At 38.5% G+C, this 26,134-nt stretch overlaps 1 protein-coding gene across 10 annotated transcripts in view; it reads right to left on the bottom strand.

The window, feature by feature from the left end:
- The window catches only part of UNC79 (unc-79 homolog, NALCN channel complex subunit), a 106,862-nt gene that overhangs the window by 65,845 nt on the left and 14,883 nt on the right, over positions 1-26,134 (bottom strand). For all 10 annotated transcript variants that reach the window (XM_064658994.1, XM_064658996.1, XM_064659003.1 and 7 more), the window contains 19 exons: positions 23,300-23,392; positions 21,974-22,029; positions 21,216-21,345; positions 19,618-19,682; positions 17,715-17,803; positions 16,506-16,546; positions 15,228-15,256; positions 13,963-14,192; positions 13,456-13,627; positions 10,877-11,107; positions 8,217-8,407; positions 7,263-7,386; positions 5,807-5,947; positions 4,276-4,497; positions 3,455-3,682; positions 2,088-2,229; positions 1,603-1,682; positions 1,370-1,518; positions 212-369 (listed from right to left, as the gene is read on the bottom strand). In XM_064658994.1, the coding sequence (XP_064515064.1) occupies positions 212-369; positions 1,370-1,518; positions 1,603-1,682; positions 2,088-2,229; positions 3,455-3,682; positions 4,276-4,497; positions 5,807-5,947; positions 7,263-7,386; positions 8,217-8,407; positions 10,877-11,107; positions 13,456-13,627; positions 13,963-14,192; positions 15,228-15,256; positions 16,506-16,546; positions 17,715-17,803; positions 19,618-19,682; positions 21,216-21,345; positions 21,974-22,029; positions 23,300-23,392 (2,571 nt within the window). The remainder of the gene's footprint in view (positions 1-211; positions 370-1,369; positions 1,519-1,602; positions 1,683-2,087; positions 2,230-3,454; positions 3,683-4,275; positions 4,498-5,806; positions 5,948-7,262; positions 7,387-8,216; positions 8,408-10,876; positions 11,108-13,455; positions 13,628-13,962; positions 14,193-15,227; positions 15,257-16,505; positions 16,547-17,714; positions 17,804-19,617; positions 19,683-21,215; positions 21,346-21,973; positions 22,030-23,299; positions 23,393-26,134) is intronic.

The following is a 26,134-nucleotide window of genomic DNA, read 5'->3' as shown; positions in this document are numbered from 1 at the left end:
TGTAATTTTGTTTTTATTACCCAAAATGTTTCATGTTCTCCTCTATTTTACAGCACTGTTGTGCCACAGTTTTGCAACAGACTATCTTCAAAACTCTCCATAGCAGCAAAAAGATCATCATCTATTATAGGTCTCCTCAGTTACAGCAGAGAAAGTTCTACCTCTTCAGAGAAGTAACAAAGAGAAAATGGAGTACATTCCTCAGGCCTACCTGCTTCAAATCTCATCTTCCAATCTTTGCTGTTGAAATTGCTGTTTATGATTGTCCAGAAAATGTCAGCTCCATGGGGAAGCGAAAGTGCATGAAGAAGAAGTGGGACTGCCAGGGAAGAAAGCTGAGAGAACTCAGACTTCACAACTCCCCATAAACTGGAAAGACAAAAAAGAGCAAGCCTGCTTATAAAAACACTCCCTTTGTATCCTTTCTTCTAAATGTAACGCACTTTTCATGAAAATCTTCGTGAGCCATCCTAGGCACATATGTGAATTCTACAGAGTGACTTGTAGGAAAATTGAGCTACTTGCAAATCTTCAACTTGAGCAGTTTCTCTGGAAAACCCAAGTTTAAATATTCCTTACTTTGAAACACTTCAGATTTTAAAAGAGGTTGCCTAATTCAAGGCAACTACCATGGAACATAAACTGTCCTATGAATTAGGAGTTTCAGCATGACCAGCTTCAGCACATAAGCCACATGAACTTCCCTGGCACCACGAATAACTGAGATGTTGTGTGTTCACAATTTGCTGGTATCTAGATTCAGAACAGATTCTCTCGTCTGCTGAAACCTTACAGCCTCAGGAGATGCTCAGTGAAATTGATACAGAGCAGCTGTAAGTGGTGATGAACAGACTATTTTAGAAGATTACATGCTGATGTTTATTCAGCTAGTTTTCTGTAAAGTCCCTTTCTCCAAAGAGAATCTTAAAATGCACAGATTTCAATCCAATTCGCTCTGATTCTAAATGAAAAAACTTCCTTTTCCTCATAAAAATAAGGTGCAATACTGTTGTTCTCTCAGTTTTAATGTTAAAGTCCTATAAACTGTGTACCTGTCTCTACATCATCTTTTATTTTATTTTATAGAGTCAGAGAAGATATACCTCAGTCTCAGATAATGCTATTATTCAAAACAAATGGTGCATGACAGAGTAGCCATGATGGATAATGCAGGGTACCCTGGCTTCATTTCTAATGTCTTAATTAGCCTGTGCAATGAGCTCTTAAATGGGTTTCTTAACCCTTCCATGCTTCCCTACCACCCTTGTTAGTTTTCCATACTAAACCTGCAAATTCTTTGATGCTAACAACAAATGGATAGCTGGAGAACCAACAAAGTATGAGGACAAAATATGCAATAAAAACCTACCTTGAAATCAGCATGTGATCTTGAATATAGGCAAGAAATTGTGGATGGTCCTTTCTTGCTATATATAGGCATTCCCCGTGAAGACACAGGATCTTCAGACAATTCAGCATGTTAAAAAGAATGTCTGGTTCTTCAAACCTTGACATTTCCTGTGTAAGCAGATCTATTACTGTCAACATAATGACACCACTTCACCAACAATTCAAACCAAACAAACAAGTAATCAATGTTACCTGCAATATAGTGTATATGAGCTTCAAGGTAACTGGAAGTTGCTGATAACAAAACTTTCTTTCTGTGTCATTTTTTATCGCTGTTAAAAATGTAAGTTACAGACAATGTTAAAATTCTTTTATCTGTGGATAAAAAATGAAACTAAAGAATGTTGAGGTGATGAAAGACATATTAAGTGTAGCCACAGAACCTGCAGTCAGTAAAGTTAGAACAACATGGAATTTGGCATGCAATGTTTTTGCTATTTTATGTTCAAAAAGTCAAAATTTCTTTTAACAATTTTCTGAGAGACAGTCATACATGCTACCAACCTAAATACAGCCTTCTTATTTAATTAATATGTTGAAATAATTAAATGCACGACAAAAAAGTGACTGTGCACTATTGAACTTGAAAGACTGCTTCAGAAATTTGTATTCTATATGAGTAAAGTATTTCTTTTAAAGCCTTATGGAAATACTCAACCTTCTCATCCTCTACCTACCAGCATTTTCTGTGGTCTCTGTGTGATTTCCTGGATTTTCTCCATGTTTTGGTGCTGATTTGTCTTCCTCTTCTCCTTCAGTTCCTATAATAAACTCAGGTCTAGTATACAGAAGACTATCTTCGAGGTTATCTGTGGGCTCCTTTAAGAATATAATAGGTTAAATTCATTTCTTGATATTGTCCATATCCTGCTGTTAAAGCTACATTTGGTGTGATAAGCTGAGCTCAAATGAGGCGTTGTTTAGTTCCATGTACACTTGTGCATTCAAATCACCTGCTATCTAATATTTTGCATCAGCAAATGCATACCAACAGAAAGACTATGTTTCAGACATGGATTTAACAGAAACTGCATATCCATATTGGACCTGAGGTGGATCCAGTCACAGAGCCAATGTTTCACCAAGTTTGTCATCCTTGCCTGAAAGGAGTAACAGACAGAAGCAAGGCATCTCCTACATGATTGCAGAGTTACAGGCTTAGGGGCAGGACCTACTTCAACCACTTTTACATTGAACAAAGGAGTAGGCTGTAGTTACTTCTGCCAGTGGCCAGGAGCTCAGGATTAAAGGTTGTCGTTGTGACATTTATGTTGTAAATTGCAGGGTGGATCCTAGAAGTGGTACCATGCCCCAGCACCCAAGACTGCACTACTTGCTAATTTTGAGATGAGAATCTGTACTGACCAGGCATGAGAAGATTTTTCTAGCACAAGTTACTGAATACCACATGCACAATACCTGCTACTAGCAAAAACATCCAAATGAAATCCTGAACCTTTTACACTTAGAAGGGCATCACTATGCCCTCCACTGAAAAAGGAAATACTAATAAACATCTGCTACTAACATGTCACGGCAAATGAGCACTCAGAATAAGCGGAATGATGCTGTCTTCTCAACTATCAGTTGGAACAGTTATGTATAACAGACATACAGCTTAAAATAAATTCATCAAACCATCACCACCACAGGAAATGCTCTAGTTCTTCTGCAAACATGCAGAAGACTTTAATGACGACTAGCAATTGAAGAGTACAGATTTATGTCTGAAAAGCTGGATACACAACCTGAAGTACATTCAGTTTTTCAACAATGCTCAGCATTTTCAATGGTCAAGCACCAACTAAGGCTTGCTCACTTGACAACTGATTCACTCAAAATCATTAATCATTTCAAAGTACCCACTCTTTGAATCAATTCAGACTTAAATTTTACAGTTCAGTGGCACTTTGCTTTAACCTCCTGAATCCTTCCTGCCAAAGGTCAGTGCAGCTTTGCTCCCTCAAGCACAATGGAATGAGAAAAATGAGGAAGAGGAGTTTTAGTACACCAATAATACAGACCCTTTCCCAGCTCTACTTACCACAAGCCTAATTTCTTCCTTTGGAGCAAGTTGTTCCAGCAGCTCAAAACCCAGCTGGTAACACAGAATGCTGGACTGGCACAGACCACATTCAACTGCTTTTTCATCTTTCTGACAGGTGTGAGAACCACCCCAGGGTGCCTGGAATACATTGTTTATGATGGATATTATATCTTTTGAAATGCTGTTCTCTAAGCCCAAAGTGACACCATCATCCTGGAGTTCCATCTGAAAGAAAGTGAAAATGATAAGGATTTATTATTTATTTAAAAGCCAGAGCCCTAACTGTCTGACTTGTCCTACATTTCTACTAGTTTTATATTACAGTGCTGGGAAGAATTTGAGATAAACTGTAACATATTAAATTTTAAATTTTCACTGGTGTTGAGGCCCGAGCTCCAACAGCTAAACTAAAGAGACAATTTAAAACACAAGATCCACTAATTTTACCTGGAGACAGTTATCTAAAGCACTTGCCCTTGGATTCACAAAGTCCAAATTTAGCTATCCAAAAATTAAGTATCTAATCTAAGCCTACCAACAATCCTCTGCTTCTAGTCTGTAGAAATCTTCAAGAAGTTCCCTTCACTATTATGAGGTTAGTGTCTAACCTGAATGTGAAGGTATTTAACTTCACTGAACATGAACCTATAACTCCTATAGAGGTAAAGGCAGATGACAGCTGTATTGGAATTTAAATGTCTTATACTTCATGCCAATCCCTTAACAGAAAGGGAATCAATACAGGATCAAAGGAGAGCCAAAAGTGACTACAGAACTTCAGTGTCCCTTCCATGTGAGTGTTTTTCTTCTGCAAGTACCTGCTTCAGTATGAGATCAAACATCAGAATGAAGCAATTAAGATTCATTTCTTCATCTTCACAGTCAAAATCAATTGTTTTTCCACTAGGGTGTCCAAAGTTCTTGAAAGGGCTGTGAAAAGGACTACGTATTGGACTCCGGAATGGGCTCTGGAAGGGGCTTGGGTAAGGACTCAGCATGTTGTTCTGAACTCTGCGCCCAGGGTCAGAAGCAACGCTCACCTGAAAATATTAAAAAATCAACTAGTCCAAATGACTGTTAGACATTTAAGAAATCCCATTCTATATGAAAACGCAAAAAATATCAAGAACTATGAGAGCCTTACCCTTCTGTAGCTGTTTTGCAAAATATACACATCCCTTAATGCCACTAAATGATAAAATATGATAGAAGTATGGGAACCATATTCTGCACAGATGTATATATTCTCTTAAGCTAAGTGGCTGACATTCATTATATTATTCTTACTGAGGAGGAATTTCAACATCATAAACCAAACAGAAAACTGGTGCAGGCAGTAAAGCAGCCATCAGGTTACAACGATCTGGTCCATGATCTATGGTCACTAATTTTAATAGCAGGAGGCTAATAAAGGAGGCCATCTCAAGAGAAGGGTGTTAACTAAGGCTGTCCTAAGAGTACAGGTAGCTGGAGTTGAACTAGACACAATGGTAATAAGATGTGTATGTCTGCACTGATTTATGCCCACACCACAATAGGTCATCTAAAATACCTGAGAAGCTCTAGGTGTTGTAGGGAGATACACATGTAGATGACACATGAGGCCTATTTTCAGGCCAAGTATGGTCTGAAAGACCAAAGAGTAAGTTTGTCCATTTTTCTGCTTAGTTTAGAAGTGATCCCGGGCTAGGTGTGGGAGAGCTGTCTGCAGAGCTACATCAGAAGACAGGCAGACCACATGTAAGGCATCATCAACTGCCTCGATGCTGTAGTTCCTTAAATCTAAAGAATTTGATCTTCCCAAGCAATCTTGTTCCTGATGTCCTTGAAGCACTTCATCCAAACTACTGGGAAGTTAGCCACATCAGACCAAGCATGTGTAATGCCTACAGATTTGTATGTATTTTCTTTCAGACCAAAAGCCTTTGGCAACTTCAGACCAAATTTTGCATCTCTTGGGTGTGGAAAAAAATTCTGGGAAACAGAAATAATTCTGTTCCATCACTCTTCCAAAACATACCTGGGCCCACCAAATTTGTACCAGAACACAAAAGGTTATTCTGGGTGACCAGTTGTCCATAACAACTTGCCATTGACAGTTATTAATAGAAGGTGAAAAGAAGAAAAAGGTTGGAAAAGATACTAAGTTGCTACCTGTATTATCTTTACACTGATCATGTGATAGAGCGATGTTAAGTGAAGTTATGTCAATTTTCTTCCATTTTCAAAATCTATAGTGTTTCCAATCAAATGCTGCCATATCGAAAGATGGCTTTTTAATCCTTCACATGCATTCTATTAGGAAGACTGTTCTAAGCAAAAAAAATAAGCAGGATAAGAAACAGTTACCCTCCGAGCTGCAAGATTTCCTGCCAGTTCACTGACTCTCGATTTTCTTTGATTTGCTAACTCTTTTACAGAATTAACTCCATCAGAAAACATGCTGATTAGTAACTGAAGAGGTACAACAATGTCAAGTTCAGACAACACCTGAGGATAGACAATAAATAAAAAGTAAGTTTCAAGTTTAATCACAAGCACCATCTACTTTATAAGCATCTTTATAATACAATCCTCAGCTCAGCAAATTCCATGTATTTAATTTTGAGATTCAATGAGGTGAGGTGCAAGTTCAGATTTCTTTTAGAATCCAGGCAAAAGAAAACTGGCAAAAAATAGGTTATTTTCAAAATATTTGTTGGCATCCACTTGGTGCACCTTGAGATCAGTTTTATGCACAAAACCATACAGGGATGTGAGGTTATTCCACAAAAATATTTCTGTAAAGCAGAACATTACCAATACTTGAATGAATAACTATTTACTTTATTTATTACTACTTAAAACTGAATTCCTGTATTTATTCTGAATCCAGTCACAATAGTAGCCTATAGGTGTCAACATAGTAACTGGATGGTTTTTTGCAAATCACTGAGAATATTCACAATCTATTTTGTCACCAACACTCAGAAAAATATGAGCTCATTTGTACTTGTCATTAAATGTTATTAAGTCAAGAAAATTCTAAAAATATCATGCTTTAATTGAAAACCTTGTATACCTGAAAATTGCTACAGTCATCAGGTAAATTGGTCTTTGCAGAGGCTCAATTAAAATAAGCCTCAGCAGAAAAGAAGTGATAATGAAAGTACAGGTATTATCCCAAGGTGCTGTGGAAAATTTTACACCCCTTTTGAAGTCACTGCCCTCAGCTGACATGATTATCCCTGTAGCTTTAAAATATGAACATTGGGCGAATGCCAGTTTCATGGGCAAATATAGTGCAAAAGGCCAGAGCAGCAGAAAGCTTGATGGGTATAGAGCTAGTCTCATTCAGGTCTTCATATGCAGGAACAACTACAGCTGTTTCTGGAGTCTGGAATTAATTTTGGAATCTACAGAACAAATTCTGCTGCCAAAAAGTCAACCAGCTCAATGACCCTGAAAACACAACTGGCATTCAGAGGTAAAAGAAATTCCCAGCCTTCTATTTTATTACAGAATCACAAAATTATTTAGGTTGGAAAAGACCTCCAAGATCATAAAGTCCAACCTCTGACTGATCCCCACCTTGTCAACTAGATCACCACCCTGTCAACTAGATTATTGCTCATGATGGGTTAGTAAAAAAGCTTCTCAGGGTCCGTCTACCAACCATCCTTACACAGGAGCTAAGCAAAGAGCAGAAGGATTGTATGAACTCTGGAAAAGTGGCTAAGTGGCTTCATTTTTTTACTCTCCTTTTTCTTTTCTTTTTCAAAATTAAAAGCTCTTCCAGCATGAGTCATCAAGAAAGGACACTTACATGCAGCCAGAGTAATGCTTGCTCTTGCACAGAGGATGGATATCCTGTGAATCGACAGCTAATAAAGCCAAACATCTCCTCCATGGAGAAAGGGAGAGGACAAAGTTCAGTGTCAAACATTTTGCTGAAAAGTAGAACAAAAACATACCATCACTGAGTTATGATGGCACACACCATATGAGACATAACAGAAAACTGGTAGAAAGCTTGCATTTTCACCCTCCACAGGGTTGCTAGGTTGCTGATACCAGCTGTCCTGACTGTGTAAGTTCATCTCTGAATTTGGTGACACACCTTAAGGATTTACATCACAGCTAATATGCCCAGTTGCATTTGACAGCAATATCTCCTCCAACACCCAACGTAAAAATTGGAAAATTTCTCATCTCACCAGTAGTCCACTATTCCATGCTTGCACTAAAAAAAAGTTTACAGCAATACCTAGAGATATGAACTTAGAGTCAGTTTCAGAGCCTTTTCATCAATTAAAAGGCAATGCGAAGTTTTACTGTTAAAGGCATGAAATTATGACTCAGCCACCATTCTTATTCTGGTGTTTTCTTAGCTCAATAGGGGAAGATATTAGCTAAATAAATATATCACTGACAGCTCTACTAATCCCCACCATTTCTCATCAACTTGACAGAAGGAGAAAGATGCTCCTTCCAACATGTTGCAGGAAACCACTAAAAATGTGATTTGCTCACAGCAAAGAAGCGTCCATGTACTCGGCTCTTGATACAGATTTGAGGATATCAGAAGCAATAAAAGAAGACTTTCCCAAAGCTTAAGTGCTTTAGTCTAAATATAAGTCATAAAAACAAATCAGAAGCATTCACTCACTACTGTCTGTTGCACATATAGGCATTTTTATTCCTTGTCACCATCTTGTGCTACAACACTCAAGAATCAACATAGGCAACAACAGAATGATTCCAACTTATGTCTACATACCTCAGCACTTCCCGAAACTCTTTCAGTTGATTGTCAGGCACTTCTGTCCTTATAGCTTCCAACCATTCTGGCATGATACATTCCCACACCGACTGGTTTATCACATTATATGGAATCAAGCAAAGGATTCGATTTAGCCCTTCTTTTAACTGGGTTACAGCACTACACGATTTGTCCCAGTATCCGCCAACCTGTGGGTATTTCCAAGCATTACAATGATGAACAACATTTCTAGTCCCTGTAACTTGCTCAGCATCATAAATTTGTTCAGTGTGTTGCAGCCAGGAAACTGTAGGGGGTGATCATTAGTACCTGCAAGGCAGAATTTAGAATTCGGCCATGGGGGTTGCATTGTTTTTTCCTCTTCCATTTGACTCACAGTACCCAAAAGCACTGTCAAAGTCTTAGAAGTTCACTCACTTCCAGGCTATTATATTACTGTTTACAGTGTATTACTGTTTACAGTTCTCGAAAAGGGACAGATTTATTTGGTTAAACTTGCACCATAAAGTATTTGCTCTCCATAAATTGTTACAGTGCTGGATCTTTATTTTGAAAAACATGGTCTGAACCAGGTGTTCTTTCACAGATGTTTGTTTAGGGTTTTATTGAGGAAAGGTTCTAAGTGATGTAAGCCAAAAAGTATACTTCTAAGCACGTAAGTAATTGGCGTACAGAGATTAATTATTCTAACTGACCTCAGCTCACATCTGCTGTTCCTGACTAATGGCTCTTGAGATGCCTGCTGTTCTGGCAGAAACTACTGGTAATCTCAGCCAACAAACTACTTTTTCTTCTTCATCACAGCTAATTTCATGGCTATTTGTCTACATGTTCTAGTGAAGCCCTGCAAATCTGGCAAGTTGTCAGTCTAGTCTTAAGTATTGCAGTGAGGGTAACAAAATTCAAAAGAGGGGCTGGATCCAAAAAAAAAAATACATAAGAGATTACAGAATGAGGTTCAGTCCTTCCTTTACCCCCTAGCCTCAAAGATCTGATCTCTTTTTTCAGTTTCTAACAGTCAAAGTGTCCATCCATCTCTCAAATTCCCTCAGCTGCCCTCCAATCCTCCCACAGCCCTATGTATCTTCTGAGCAATGGTTCACAGTAAGACACATATACATGCTGGTCTGCACACGTATGCTGGTCTGTCTACAGCAAATCCCATTTATTTTTTATTTAGGTCATGAAAAATCCACAGATGTTCATGCCTGATGATGTGATACATTGCGTCAAGTCCCAATGGCCCTTTCTAGCGTAGTCTTAATTTTAGGAAACAAACCCAACATGTCTTCTGAACATTTTACATGAGAGGTCACAAAATAAATGTCTTAGAAAAGCATGGTTAAGTGGTGATTTCTGCTTCATAATTAATGGACAGATCATCCTAATTATGGAGCAGATCATCCTAAGTGCAATCACACAGCATCTACAGGATGGACAAGGAATCAGACCCAGCCAGCACGGGTTTGGAAGGGCAAGTCCTGTCTGACCAACCTGATCTCCTTTTATGATCAGGTGACCTGCCTGGTGGATGAGGGGAAGGCTGTGGATGTGGTCTATCTGGACTTCAGCAAAGCCTTTGGCACTGTCTCCCACAACATACTCCTGAAAAAGCTGGCAGCCCATGGCTTGGACAGGGGCACTCTGTGCTGGGTTAGGAACTGGCTGGAGGGCCGGGCCCAGAGTGGTGGTGAACGGGGCTGCATCCAGTTGGCAGCTAGTCACTAGTGGTGTCCCCCAGGGATCAGTGTTGAGCCCAGTTCTTCTCTCAGGCAGCCAGCAGTAGGACAAGAGGGCACAATCTTAAGCTGTACCAGGGGAGATTTATGTTGGACATTAGGAAGAAATTTTTTATAGAGAGAGTAATCAGACATTGGAATGGGCTGCCCAGGGAGATGGTGGATTCACCGTCCCTGGAGGTTTTTAAGATGAGACTGAATGTGGCACTTAGTGCCATAGTATAGTAACCACGGCAGTGTTGGATCAAGGGTTGCACTTGATGACCTCAGAGGTCTTTTCCAATCCAGTTGATTCTGTGATTCTACGACAGAAAGAATGACACTCTTTCTGGAAGAGATCCTACCAGTGGTTGCACTTAGGCACCCTGGATGGCCTTCCAGGTAAATCTCTTTCTCTTCACCAGCAACAAGGCAAACCATGTCAGACTGGTCTTCAACTCAGTCACTTAAATCAGGTCTCTGAAGCTACAGGGCATCAGTATGCCCAGAGTTCCCTTTGGTTACAACTGTGTGATTTCACAAACCCGAATTCACAGCTTCAGAGATGAGGTATGCAAAGAACAGAGAAACAGTATGAAAGGACAGGCTTATATCTGTGAGTAGGTAAATGATACCTTTTACTAAAGCCAAGTTTGGGTACTTCAGCAGCATAATGAAAACATGCAGCTATCAAAAACATGCAGTGTTTTTCAATACTTACAATATTCTTCCAACCTGTCTTCGCATTAGTGTAAATAATGCTCACTTTCTAATATAGTAAAACTAAAAATGCTATGAAGAGCAAAAATTCCTGAACTTCACTGCTCCCTCTACCATTGAGATTTCTTTGCCTTGACAGACTAGGAAAAAAAAGATCTTTTTACTTAATACCTTAAATTCTGCAGTAAATAAAGGAACCTTCAGATAAATCATTCTTACCCTGGCAAACTCCATTGGTTTAGGAAGGAGGCACATAACCATGACATCAAAACGGACATCACAAACAGTCTTCAACCACTTGGTAACAAACTGGGGTTTGAGCTTTTCAACCAAGCTACCAACTTCATCATCCATCATGTAAGCTGTAGAGTGAAACCATTGGAATACCATACTAACCAGCCTTGCTAAACTCTCTGTGGGTGTATTCTCACTGGGAGTGCAAAGGCTCACCTGGAAGAGAGAAACATAAATCAACTTTAATTTCTAGAATTAAAGGTGGCAAATTATTTATCTACTATATTTTGCATATTCTCAGATTTATAAGGATATATCTAGAAGACAAATAAGATGATCAGTTTTAAGTAGAGGTTGGCACAGGACAATTGACAAAACATTTCCAAACCAGAAAATAAAAAAAAGCCAGGCACTGAATTTTTTTATTTACTTTCAACACTGAAAAATATCAATATAGAATTATTGACAAATGGAAACATTTTGGTTTGAACTTTAAAATGACTTTTCATTTCAGAAGGTAATGTAATACCTGGTAAAAAATATGATATACATACGCACACATATGTAAAACATACAAGATAAAAAGGCAAATCAAGAACTTCAAAAATTCTGAAAGAAGATGTCTACTTAATACAATAAGTGATCTTTACTTTGCAAAAAGATTCCAATTTTGATTTTTTGTCCTCACTTGGGGTGAGTTTTAGGTCCTCAGAAATCCTCACATAATAATCAACATTATTCTCCCCCGCTCCAAAGTCTTTCTAAAATGATATCTGGACTATAAAACTGTCCCAAATCTGAGATCGACTCTCTACCCCAGTTCACAGACCAGTACACTGCTAAGCCCTTAATTATCTGCTATTTGAGCTCTTGGCGACAGAAGACAAAGTTTCAAGTCAAGTTGCTGCACTGAATGCAAAGAGTGGAAAATGACAGATGACAGGAGATTTTAGAAGCTCCTTTAACCACCTATCAGCCACTTCCTAGTGAAAACTGTCCTCTCTTCACTTGGCAACCTGAAACTGACCACTGCTGCTTTGCAGCAAGTGAACAAAGGAGAAAGACTGCTGTAATATCTGGGGGGAAAGATGACAGCACTGCTTTCCAGAGAAGACCAGAATCCACCTTCCAAATGTTCTTCTCAGTGATTTTTCTTGGGATGAGGCAGCAATCAACATCTCTTTCAATTCAAAGTAGTCTCCATTGTTCTACTTCATTGCAGGTTGAAGTTAAGGTGTTTGCTTCCTTGTTCTTGTCTCAGTTGAGTGTTAACTCAAGGACAGTATCAGCTGGCTGCCTTTTTAATAGGAACTCTTGAGCCCTGTCCAGTTTCTAGATGACAGGTATTCATTTTATGAAAGAAAACAGCAACCCATGATTTCTCACAACCTTCATAGTGATCTCTACCAATGCTCACTATGGAGAGATCAAGAGATTTTATAAGAATAGAATGGAGTCAGAGAGCTCTTCCTCCCTACCACAGAAAGGTACATGCTGAATGTCTAGGATGAGGCATGTACAGTGTAACAAAACCTTTTTTGTTCTCACTTCAGTTCTACTTCTGGAAATGTAGGCCTTCAGTCTTTATAAAGTATCATTTGAAATGAAATAGATGAACACAGTAAAATAAAAAAAAAGTTTAAAATAATAAAAGGTTTTAACTCTAAAACAATATTGAACAACAAAACCCAAAACCTATCATCAGAATACAAACTTTATTCATATAGTCACTTGAAACTGCATAGCAGCTTTGTTGGAACTATAGAATTCCACACCTGGCACCTGGGCATCCAGAGATCCTATCTCTGTTTAGATAACAGATGAGGGTCCTGCTATTCCCCACCTGTCACTAGGTGACTGAGGAGAGAGCCTGAGAGCTCAAAGGGAATTGGAAACAGCCTGAGAGGGAGAATTCTCCTTAAGGGGAATTGCAGAATGCAATTTCTGAGGATCTATCAGGCTGCAGCCTGGCCTGCTCATGAACTGGCCAGCAGCAGTCCTGATATTTTGGAATAATCTCTGCTAACTACTGTGAGTGGTAGAACCAGCACAGCTTCATTCTGTCAACCCACACCAGGTAAATCAGCTGGAGTACACTGGCTGATCCAGACAGACCAAGCAAAACGCAGGAAGGAAGAGCAGCCCATTAAGACTCCTCCAGCCTTTTGGAGGTAAGAGAGAAAGCTGTGCTTCCAGAGAGTGATGCTGAAAGCTGGAAGGTGAAAAATAGATTCTTAGGGGATTGCCTTTTGAAGTTAAAATAATGACACTCAGCAAGGGGCACTTGTGAGCAGAAGCTGATGGCACACAGAAAGTCAATTAAAAAACTAGACTGAACAATTCTGTTCTACACTCTACATAGTAGACAGAGGCAGTCACAAGCTCCACCCAAACTAGTTATGAAATCTCCAAGTCTGACAGCTTCAAAGAACAACTTTTTGCTTACAATTCAGAAAAGTCTCCAACTAAAGCAAAGAAGTGGGGAAAAAAAATTAGATAAAACAGAGGCTTCAGAAAGTAGACTGAACCATGAAGAGTGAGAGAAGAAAGCATGAATTTCTCACCAAGAACCATATTCCAAACTGGCTCAGGAGGCGTTGGTCATGCTTGTCATCATCTTTATTATCAAAATCTGTGTTGTCCAGGGAGTGATGGGAAGAGGAGAGGCCCATCTGTCTCCTGCGGTTGAGTTCATGCTCCCTCTGCTCAGCATGAAACTCTGCTTCCTTCAGCAAGCTATAAAACAAGCCTGTGGTCAGTGAATGCAGCTTTCCTGCACTGGATACAGGTGAGAATAACGAAGAATAACTACAGGTTAAGGCATTAGATGTCATCATTTTCCTGAGAACAGTAACAAAATAACATCAAATTCTAAGATTCAAGGCTGACTTCCTGGTCAGGACAACACTCACAGCTGATCCGTTGTCTGATAAGGCAGCTGGAGTTCAGTGTCCCTGCTCTGAACTCATCCAGGTGAATCTAAAATCCACTTGCACAAGACCTGCAGGTAATATTTACAGGAAAACCTGATCCTGCTTTACATACTGATGCCTCATAAGCTGCCATATTACCTGATCACAGCTTCCACAGTACACACGAGTTCCTCTGCCCCACACTCCCGGGTGTTGATAGGAGGGGGTGAGGTCTGATAAAGGTGGGTTTCTGCAGCTGCCCCAACTTCGCTGCTGTGGTGATTGGAGTGGCATCTCTTGCAGTACCGCACTGGCCTGTTGCCATGGCGGCCACAGCAGCCCGCTGAGAAGCATGTGACAACAGCTCTTCTGACGTGTGAACTACAGTTCTGAAAAACAGAAAAGATTTTATCAGGCCACAGGTATCAGGAAATGGAATGAAAATAGGCATGAAAACTTGGGAACTGGCTCAAGTGTTGGTAATTTCCAAAATCATTATATATAAGCACTACTGTGTGGAAACTCGTAAAGTCAAGTATCACTGACCACCCAGAAAGATAAACTCAGGATCAAGTGCCGAGCCTGAACTTAAATGTCACAGTTGCTCTTTCTTTGGAGCAGACCAAATTGACATTTAAGTCATCAGCCTCAACCTTCTGGCTTGAAGCAATCTCTAAAACTTACAATCATTCTCTTACGCTTCAGAATGTTTTTTTAAGTTACAAGTAGCAACAGGCAGATCCTTAGGATTGCAAAAAAATGGTGCCACCATGACACAGTTTATGCTATGTAATGATCTACCTTATCACAGGTAACTGACCAAGGCTCTGAAGTAGGTGCTACCTTTATTTTTGACACCTGGTAATCCAGCCCAACATAAAAGCTTTCTTTGCCATATGATAACTAGAATATGTTATGCACTGTATTCCTTGCTGTTAAAGTGTTATTAAAACACACTAGCTGGTATGTATTGCAAGCAGATTCTTTTTGTCAGCAATCTTTTCAGAGCCAAGCACTGAAGACTTTTAAAAATATACATTGTAGAGTACAATTTTTGTCCAATTTAGGATTAATCCAAGACTTTGAGCAGATAAGGAGATATATATACACACTTGAATTTAAAATTCACCTCTTCCTCTACCCTCTTCATAGGCAGAGTTATAGAATACAAAATGAGCTCAATTGCATAATTGAATTGCTTTACTAATTGACACTTCAACTAAAATCTACAACTCAAATCAAACACTGTCAGTTTTAACAAAAAGAAACCTTGCTGCTGAATCATTCTCATCCATCAACAAATGCATTCATGGATAAATTGTGAAATTTTGGAATGATACAAAGAAGAGCACACTACATATTAATGGAATGACACTACACACAACATCAAATCATGCCTCATCACAGAAATGGCTGAATCTTACCTTCTTCTGACATATAGCAGAAATTTCAGCTGTAAGGGGAAGGCATACAAAACATGAACACAAAATGACGATCTTTCTGTTTTATTATGGCAGCCATGGGAAAAGGGACTTCCTGCAAGGAAATCTCTGAGGCTAAACTTGGGTTTCCAGATACTGCTGAAACCTCTAAGCCTGTTGGACAGCATAAGGGAGGACACTATACTTAAGCCTATGGCTATTTCCACATCGAAATGCAATAACAGCATTTGTGCATTAAGTGTGGTGTGCTCTGCTACCCATCCACCTTCTGCCTATGCTTCTGCCTCGTGGACAGACTTGTAGAAGTACACCTCGTAGGCACACTACTGTGGCATGCTGTAAGTAACATAGCTTAGATGTGCCCACACTGCTTGTGAAAGTTCATGGGATAAAAGAGTAGTGAATATGGATGAAGCAGCTACTACGTCTGTGGTCTATAATTTCATGTGAAATGTTTGCAGATTGAACCTGTAAGCAGTAGCTATTCCATCTGTTGTCCTGGCAACATATGATTCAGTAAATTTAAGTGGCTGATTAAAAGGAAGTACTTCCCTTAAGTAAATAAAACATTCTTAATCTGGGTAACATTTCAACTAAAAGCAGACAGCAAAAAAATCTCAACTGCTTACGAATTTTCAGTTTGCAGAGCAAAGAGAGAGGTGGTGTCTTCCTTGTGTCCCTGAAAGGGTTATTTTAGATAACATGCTGATTAGTCTGTCAACAAGCTTTGTCTACATTCTAGTAGATAATAAAATATCACTGGCCAAAGGACAATGATTGGATCAATGACTGGATCATGGAAAAATATTTTATGGTTTTTATGTTTTATATTTTTATGTTTTTTTCTGATATCCTTTGCAGGGTTGTATTAGAGATTTTCGCAAGCTTTAAGAGCTTTCGAATCAGACCCAGGTTACTGGAAGAACCAGTCCCTCTTTTTGGACACTGGTGTGGGACACAAACACTTTTTAAGAACTTGGTCCCAATTGTGAATACTTCAAGATTTCCAAATTGTCAGTTGTCTCTGTTTCCTCACACATAAAGAGTTGTATCAATTTTCAGATAGAGGATTAGTCAATTTTTCATAGTACTTCAAGGTCATTCAGCAGCATTAAGTACAAGCTACTTTAAAACTCTAAAAAAAACCCCTTTTGAACAGAATGCAGCATTTCAAGTAATACAGTATGCAGATATATCATACTGAACCATAGGTTTGTACAATTACGATTACTTTGTACCTACCCTTAAAATACCTCTTACCTTGTGGCAGAAGAACATCAATCAACCACTCACTGTGATCCCTATAAATATTATAGATATAATTAGCTTTCCATTTTTTGTTTATATATGCATTTATTTTTTGCACAGAGGAAACTGAGATAAATTAATGTGGTAGCACTGACATTATTCTGAAGCTACTTTTTTCAAATGTAGTTCTATAAATTGCAGGCTGCTTTACATTACGTCTCTTTGTTGTGCCTGTCATTAAATTACCACTTTGCTGATGCTGGTCACTATGTTCAAGGCTTTCCAAAATTACTTTTGAGGCATAAATTTATCAAATTAAAATAGTGTGTGCTCTGAAAGCCTGACAGCTAAGAAATGATAGTGAAGAATAACAGACGAACATAGAAAAAAAACAAAGTACCAGTATCATTTTCTGTGAGTGTCCATAGAAGCTATGCTTCTACAGAATTCAGCTGCTTTTTCCTGCAGCTTTAAATCAATGATGACTTAAAACCTAAGGTGAGATGTAATTGCTTTTCCCACAGCTGGTGTGATATAAAGTCGTCTTAAACTGGGGAGAAAAACACCCATGTAGTTTCTGAATTACCTGTAATCTTGTTCATTTCAACTAATGATTGGCATTCCCTGTAAGTATTAGTAGATTTTTATAAACTAATGCAAACCATATTAGCAATTAAAAGGAAAAAAAAGAAAAATCAAAACAAAAACCCAAGTGAGGTTAATTCATCTCAGGCTATACTTCTTTCAAGTACTGGCCAATCCTGGATCAATTTCTTTGATCTCTGCTGCCTCACAGTGTACCTTAGAGAATAACCCCAAATACATGCTACAGAAAACTAATGAAGTCTCTCTGAAAGAGCCTTCACTGTAACGTTTTGCTTTTAATGGCAACTAATGGATGAGGACAAAAGACATTTCATAAGCAGAAGCTTGTACAATAATGAGGTTTCCCTGTTATAGTCAATGCCTCCCACAGTATCTTTTCATTCAGAGATCTCAACTTCAAAATTCACTTCTGTTTAAGTTAGGTGCAAATGCTAATCATGTGAGATAAATTTCTGCAATCCTTATTCATAACAAATGGCAGCATGCTCCATATATTTCATCAGGTTTATCTATATAAAGTATACGCTAATCATAATAAAATTAGGCAAAACTCCAGAGTTCTGAACTCTGGAGTCTGATGATACTTGATCACTTTCCAGCTCTTAGCTTACCTACCCTGCAATTCTCTGGCTGCATTCTTCACAAAGATATAGGGGAGGTGGCTTATCACCCAAAGCCACAGACAAGGATGGGTCAATGCACATCTGAAAAACGGAGAAGGAAAAGAATTAAGACACCTGTTCACTGAAACCCACTGAAACAGTTCAACGCATTAATGCTAGGACATACAATGTAACACAGCTCTGATATGTGTTCAGAGAAACATTATGAGAGAGGGTACTCAGCATGTGGCACACAAGATCTCAAATTATTTCTAAAAAAGAGAAGGATCTATGTGAAAAATAAGAGCCTATAAGAAATAGGACATCCTTCAGTATCAGTATTATCACTGTCTGAAAGACAGGTACATTGTGTTACATATTCACATTGCATATTCACTATAGACTTCTAATTTATTTTTTTTCCACCCAAAGACATAGTCGCTTAGAGGTTCCATTGTTTAGGAGAAGGTAATGTAAAAGTCTGGATTTTTCTCTCTCAGTAACGCCTCTTCCAGCAAAATCTAATTTTCAGTCATCACAGTTGTTAATATACAGCACAACTGCAGTGACAGAACAAAGACTCACAGTTCCCTTGGCAACATAGGTCCAGACTTTGTCTTGCATTAGCTTTTATTCTTTCACATTAGTCAGTTACAGAAAACAGTTACAGTTAATAGCCAGTTACATACATATTTGTCAAAGTGTTCTGTACTACTAAGGAAACATTGAACAGTAGTATGCATACACAATATCTTAACCACTTTAATCAAAATGTTGCTTAATCCATTCAAGTGCAAGACCTTATTTACAAAGAAAAATGTGTCCTTGAATGTTTCTCATTTTCGTTAACCAAATTTACATTCATCTCTACAAGACAAAACAGGCTGCATTTTTCTGAGTGACAACTGATCAAGACTGGTTCTGTCAAAATGAAGATAAGAGATCGTTCAAAAATATTCAAGTATTTCATCTGCAAAGCCTGGAACTGTACTTTTTTGACATCTTGCTTTATTGAGTTATTAGTCTGAATCTAGCAATCACTTCAACATGAAGCAACACCTTTAGCATTTTTCCTATAAATGAGGGATCATTGAGAATGATTGGAATAGGCAGGAAGGTGGTCTCTTCCAGGACTTTTGAGATAGGTATCACCATTATGCCCTGTCAGTATCAGAACCTGCAGAAAAGGCTCACTGAAGAACTGTTTGCCTAAAGAAATTATGTTAGTATATGAATTGATCCTAGAAAAATTGGTTGTGTCTACATACTTAACTAGATACAAATCAATTAATTAGTACACCTAACAGTAATAAGCTCTAAACTCGGGATGTATTCTTGCTGCTGCCATCAAATTGTGTTGTGATCCTGGTCAAACCTTTTTGCATTTTTACTCTGTGTGTAAAGATACAATTTACCTCCCTCAACAGGGCTGCAGAAGAGGTAAGTAAAGCTTTTTTGCTATTTGCTTTAGGACACATTTCAAGCAAAGGATCACAATCAGAGTAGGCGCATTGTATGACCTCAGTCAAGATACCAAGGTGAACATGTACCTATGTAATTGAAATAATGTTTCCTGTATACAGTAATATTTGTGCACATATTTATACATGTTCAGGAAAATATTTACATGGATTAGCCAGGAACCAGCTTAGAATTTTATAAAGTGTTCTACCACCATCCCCATGTTTAATTTCAAGATCTGGCCCATGGTAGTTGCAGTGAATATCTCATCTTGCTTTAAGCAGCCAAAGAACATATTCACAAAGGTCTGACACCCGTGGTCTCAACAGGCTTTGCTGTTCCCTTAGCTCCTGCTCTTGGTCACCTGCACAAAACCACAGCATATGGCTGGGGTAAAAGTGCAACCTCCCATCCCCCAGATAGTTGGGTTTGACCCCCCAAAGTAACAGCAGTACCTTCACAGCTGGTTTGTTAATTGCATTATGGCATTCAATGTGCTGGCAATGAATAGGATTCCAGGCTGCAAAACCAAAACACAGCTGATTAATAAATGGAGAAGAGATATTTATATTCTTTGCGGCTAGTGATATCAATTGAGAACAAGATGCTCTTGTAGTAAGTACTACACAAACATGAGTACTACACAAATAGCCATTCCTCAGGAGGCTTAATAATTACAATAAACAACTTGAACATACATGCCTACTGACTTATTTACGATATAATGAAATGAACCATGGACTCAGCGAAGAAATGGAAAAAGTAAGACACAGACATTCCTGTTACAGACCCTTCTTCATCTCACTGACACCTTGATTAATTAAATATCCTTCCACTCCAGGAGCAGGATGGTAGGAGTAGCTGAGTAAATTCAGTAACATTCCCAGGTAAAATGAAAACACAACTATAACAAAGGAAAACTAGTCCAGTGACAGAAGGAGCCTTAGTTTTGTAATAACAAGAAGTAAACAACAAAGGGATGCTCAAGTGGCAACATTTGGATGCTCTACAGGTTGCCCCCACGTCAAAATGCTATGCAACTGCAGATAATACTCATCCCATTCTGGGATATATTAACGAAAAACTTATATATATTAAAAAAAATCCAGTCTATCCAGTGTTAGTAACAGTTCAGATGGAATATCATGCTTAGTTTACAGACCTGCTTGCATAGAAGTGATGCAGAGCAGTACATGAAGATTTTTTTTTTTTAAAAAGTCGTCATGAAAACCTATCAACCCTTCAATGGAAAGCTTTAGAACAGATCAGACAAACTTCTAACAGGAACATTCAGGATGCACTTGAGTTGGTCTAGGGGGTCTTCTAACCCTTCATTTTTATAATTTAAAATGTCACATTTTGGTCCAGAAATTTTAAAAGTGAAAAAAACATATGCCATATGACAGCGATTATTTGAAACAGGTTGAGACAGACACACAGGTAAAAGCAAGTCATGAATGGACAGTCTTCCCTCTAGCAGCACTGCCCCATCAGGACCACTGGGAGTTTGGCAGACAGCAGACTTTGTACCATCCACCTACTCAGCTCCAGCTGCATTGCTGAGTTTGTCTCTCATTTTCATCTTATAATCAACCTTGAGAACATATCCATTATACTGACTGCACCTGACATCACCTGACTTTTTTTGACAGTAACAGCCAGATAAGGAGTCTTAGCAACAGCAGCAGTGTTAGCAGCTGGCAGAACAAAAGCAAACAAAGCAATAATTGAAAGGAACATAAACCAGAACCATTGTAAGGCCAAGGCAGCAGCTTCACAGACCACTTGGAACAAACAGAGTATTTCCTGTTCCTTCTCCTGTTCTGGTTTAGTTAATATTGGGTGTAAGACAACATATTTACTAGCCACGATCTGAGTTTTTATTTTTCATAACATCTTTTGAAAATGCAGATAAACAGATATTGAATACTTATGAAAGTACAACTTATCAAACAAAAAAATTCAAAATACATCATAGAACTGTAAATATGTGACTTTAACATACTTCTGATCATTTATTTCTTTTGGCCTATACAAAACCATCTGCACTGACCTGTGTACTGCAGTCCTCTGTACTCACTGATTGCCCCAGGGGGTTTTAAATTGGGCCAATAGTGAAATAACATTTGTACTGCTGGAGGTTTAACTTGAGATGGTCCATAGGCTATCACATATAGCAAATCCTAAGGAAAGACATGTACAAAGTGTTTATTTTTGCAAGGTAACAAACCACAATTCAAAATAGTCCTTGTTTTCAAAGACATCTGAACACACAAAATTAATACATGTCATGCCCTACCAAACTTCCTTTGCAGTTCTTACAGACAGGTTAGATGACTAACTTCAGCTCTTCTGACTTTGCTCAGAGCATGCAACAGCTACCACCCACCCTGCAGTGTACTAACAGAGCAGAATGAACCCCCTATATAGCCATGGAGCAAAGAGGTGCTATGTAGATAAAGAACTGAATCTAGAGCAGATTCAGATGATGACAATACTCACAAATAGTTCTCGTAAAAATCCAGTCCCACATGAACTGAGAAGACTGCTAGTTACTAAAATTTCTGCTAATTGGAACCACGACCACATGGTACTTAGGAAACAGAGCTCTGTTCCACAAAACATGGAACTGTCTCTAGACAGTAACTAGAAATTAGAGGGACCTTCCTCTCCATAATCCAGAGGGAGGACTGGATATAAAGATCATTTATAACTTCTTGGCATACAGTCAGTTCAATTTTCAAGCCATCTGGTTTTCATGGCTACCCAAATACAGTCATTTCCACAAAGTATATATGATCATAAACTTACTTTCCATACTTCTTGCTTATATTTCATGAGACATTCCAATAATTGGCAGTGATACACTGAGAGAAAAGAGACAGTATAGTCTTAATATGGAAATAGAAACTCAGGTAGAAGAAATTATTTAATTAGCTGATTGGCTTTGCTTTGTCCATCCAAAACTCTATTCAATTATTTTTTATTTTAAAGTGCTAAAGAATCATTGCCCTGACAGTCATCATAAAATATTAGAAATTGAATATTGGTAACTTGTTTTTGTTAAGAAATGCAGTAAGTTGATTATCATGAGTGTACAGCTTTTTGTACAGCAATGGAGATCTTTTTCAAACACATCTAGTTGAAGAATACCTGATGATTCATTTAAATTTTATCCCTCTGCCACAATGTAAATGGGTATCTTTTCATTCATCTTGAGGCAACAATAGGAGTCACATATAACAATACATTGTTCCCATGAATACCAAAGGCTACAGGAGCCACTCTGCACCAAACAAACACAAGAGCCAAATGAACTACTTTACATGTTTGATTTCCCAAAAACCACAGGGCAACGTTTTTCTCAGATGGTTTGAACATGGAATTCACAAAAAAAACCCCAGAACATTTCATGAAAAAAACTGACTTCTGCAAGTAGTTTTTAAGAATGGTGTGCTGCTTTTATTTACCTGTGTGAAGTATATGTCATGATGTGACACCTCACATACACACCATCTACCCATCTATATAAAACAGGAGATAGTTGACTATCATGTAATGTAACAGCTCCTTGGGGTTAAATTTTGTTTCAATTTGTTTATGTGATCCCACTGATTTAACTGGGACTGTGTCTCCGTGAGAGAGAATGGCTTTGGACTTGTGTTTAGATACTCATGGTTACATTTAAATTCATTATCGTTCCATTGAGCCTGCAGCCAGCATTACCTGCTTTCTTTAACAGATAGTACCAGTTGTGAACTTGATGGTAGATGAATCATAGTATAAGACAAACTGTTACTATGAGTTCCTATAGTCAAGGTAAGTGGTATTTCTCTCCAATACTGATGTTATATATATTAACATTATTTTCTGATGTCAAACAAGAGTAGACCAGAATCTCCAATCCTGGGCAAAATCCTATTTCTTCATCACAATAAGATCTCTTATCCACATAATGATTACTTCCAGTATGATGTTCAGAAGTTCCATTTTTCACTAAAATCAATTACTGTTCATCCTGTGCTGGATAATGACACAGGTTTTTCCCATCATCTAAACTTTTCTGATTGCATTTGACAATTCTTCCTGATTGATAGTCTTAGAAAGAATGATACCGTGTTGCATGTTTACACATACCTGGGTTTGATGTGTACTGCATTGCAATCATTAGCATTGATGATGCAGACAGATTGACATGTGCTGGAACACCTTCTCTTTTTGAGGATCCCACTTAAAAGAAAGGGTAAAAAATATATAAATTTTCTATTGTCATAGGTGACAAAAGCATGTAAGTGTTTTGAACACATGCAAATAAAATTCCTAAGGTACCATGTCATGAAAACAAAACCAAAGAAATAAAGAAAAAGGGAAAAAAAATAAAAGAAAAAACCTAAAAAAAAACCAAACAAAAAAACCAAAATAAACAAACAAAAAACCTAAAAAACTAGAAACTTTCTGTATTCCACCTTTTCTGGTGAAAGAGAAAGATGACTAGATATTGATTCACGGAGCGCACACCTGGTTTTCCAGATCAGTAAGATTTCATTCCCAGAGCTACATTAACCAGACAGTTATCTTCTCAGGCACTCTCCTTCAGAACCCACAGATTGACCAAAATAACATTACTTACACAGCCAAGTCCACCTAAGCCTTGGATTGTAGGAAGGGTGAAAAGGAACTGGAGGGTAAAGAATGGAGAAAAAATGGAAAGCCTGCTGCTGAGGCATCCTGACGAAGGGTTGGGGCTGTGATAGCTGCAGGTGTATGGCAGAGCACTTCTCGGGAGCACAGGGTATGAGCTCAAGTCACAGCTACATACCAGAAACATTAGTCCCCACTGTTATGTGAACTGTGCCAAGATAATGATAAACAGTAGCACTGTAGCTAAGCTACATTGTAACTTTGACCTCACACAGAAAGTGGCCGGAGTTCCTTCTGGTCTCCGATGAAGTGGGCTACTATTAAATGGTATACTTGGAAAAACCCTGCAGAGTGTAGGTGTTTATTTGCTGAACTATTACAGGGCAATATGTCTCTGAAGGCAACCTCCTACACAGAGATGTGGCATATATCTTTCCATCCTCACAGGCTTCCTTTCCCAAGCCTGGCTGCCAGGACCCAAATACCAAGCATTTGGGACAGAAGCACAGAACTATAGCTACCAGTTCAGTGAGCTGTTTTCATCCCTCCCATCTGGCTCTCCAACTGCTTACACAATCTCTTGAATCCTCCCTTTCAGTTTAAATCACAGCTGAACACTAGAGGAAGGAGAGGTTCTGCACTCGCCTTGTAAAGGAGCATATAATTCTCAGTGGGGAAAGACTAGGACACCAATTAAAAGAGCACTCAACCAGAAAAAAAGAAGGGAAGGGAAAATGGAGAATTTCTCTCTGTTCTCCACATGATCCAGCAGTACTATGGCTCTCTTCATTGCACTTTTGTTTTCGAATCTCATCCACACAAATAAGAGTCCCCCAAATTATTACAGCAAGGTCTACTTGTATGGATTTAAATTGAAAAATACTCAGCGGCTCCAACTGGGCAATTAAAATGTGGCCATCAGCAAAAAAAGTAGGACACTACTAGAAGCCAAATTTAAAATGCAGCAGACTGGTTACATAGAGAGATCTCACGAAAACTGTTTGAGGAGAAAGGCAGCATGACAAATGCAAATGCACGAATGCAATCTCTGTCAAGGGTAGTTCGGGAACAGTATCTATTTCAGTAAACCAAGCATTTGGCTCAACCAGATATTTTGAGGAATAGTTCTACAGATCTGAGGACAGACAGGATAAGTCACCAACTCCAGCTGCTCTTTAACAGATAGCACTAATGGAAAAAAGAGTTGTTTAATGCAGCGTTATGGTCTTAACTGGAAGGGGAGCTATATTGCACATATGTATGACTTATATCTTAGCAATATTCATTCGCATACTGTCATTAGACCTGTCAAAGGTAACAGAGAAAACCTCAATACAGTGTCTAATTACAATTACTATTTTATATGGGAAAAATGAGGTACAGGAGAGGTAAGGGATTTTTTCCAAGATCATTGACTGGTCGAGTCAGAAAACATACGTGATAAGTTTACATAGAATCTAAATCTCAACACTGCACCATGCTTCTTTCAGCATCTTCTACATGCTTAAATGACATCAGTGTTGATCTCTGTACAAAAGTTGTTCATGTTTTTCCATAAAGGTCTGGAATACAGAGTAAGTAGGAGACATTCTCACAGACTCACAGAACAGTTCATGTTCAAAGGGACCCCTGGAGATCATCTTGTCTGACCCCTCTACTCAAAGAAAAGTAACTAGAGCAGGTACTCAGGACCAGTTGTGCTTTGAGCATGTACCAGGATGGAGAATCTGCAACTACTCTAGCAAACTGTTCCAGTGTTTGATCCCACACAGTAAAAGGCCTGTTGGTTAAAACTGACTTAACATTGACCCTAACACTTCCATCTGCAGAATATGGTTACGTTTCTTGTTACTACCTGAAATCCCATCAAGTTTTTTATCAGGTACATGGATGACCGCCCAAAACACACCTTAGGATCCACATTGTTCAAGGACTATGTAATTAAGCAATCACATGACATCCTCAGGGAGGGGAAGAAAAATGAAAGAGAAGAAAAGGCAGGCACCATCAAATTCAATCTTAACACTTGTGGATAGGAGACACAGGCACAGTTATTTAGTACAGAACTTAAGAAAGAAAGTGTAGAAAAGACAAAGAAAAATCAGAAATTCATCACAACATCATTACATTGAGAAGAATCATACTTGTACATCCAGATAAAGTCCAGATGCAAAAGTTACACATGTTGCTATTGCATCTATTAATTTCAGGAGCAGTTTGCCCATTGTTTCTGTATTCAAAACTCCCACTGTTGGCACCAGAAGTTCTACAGGTCTGAAAACCTGGTATTTCTTAAATAAGGTGAACTTCACCCCTTAAATGAAGGAAGAA

The sequence above is a fragment of the Pseudopipra pipra genome, chromosome 6, assembly GCF_036250125.1.
Source record: "Pseudopipra pipra isolate bDixPip1 chromosome 6, bDixPip1.hap1, whole genome shotgun sequence".
NCBI lineage: Eukaryota > Metazoa > Chordata > Aves > Passeriformes > Pipridae > Pseudopipra > Pseudopipra pipra.
The sequence above is the reverse complement of the archived record's forward strand: the minus strand, read 5'-3'. Positions and strand labels throughout refer to the sequence as shown.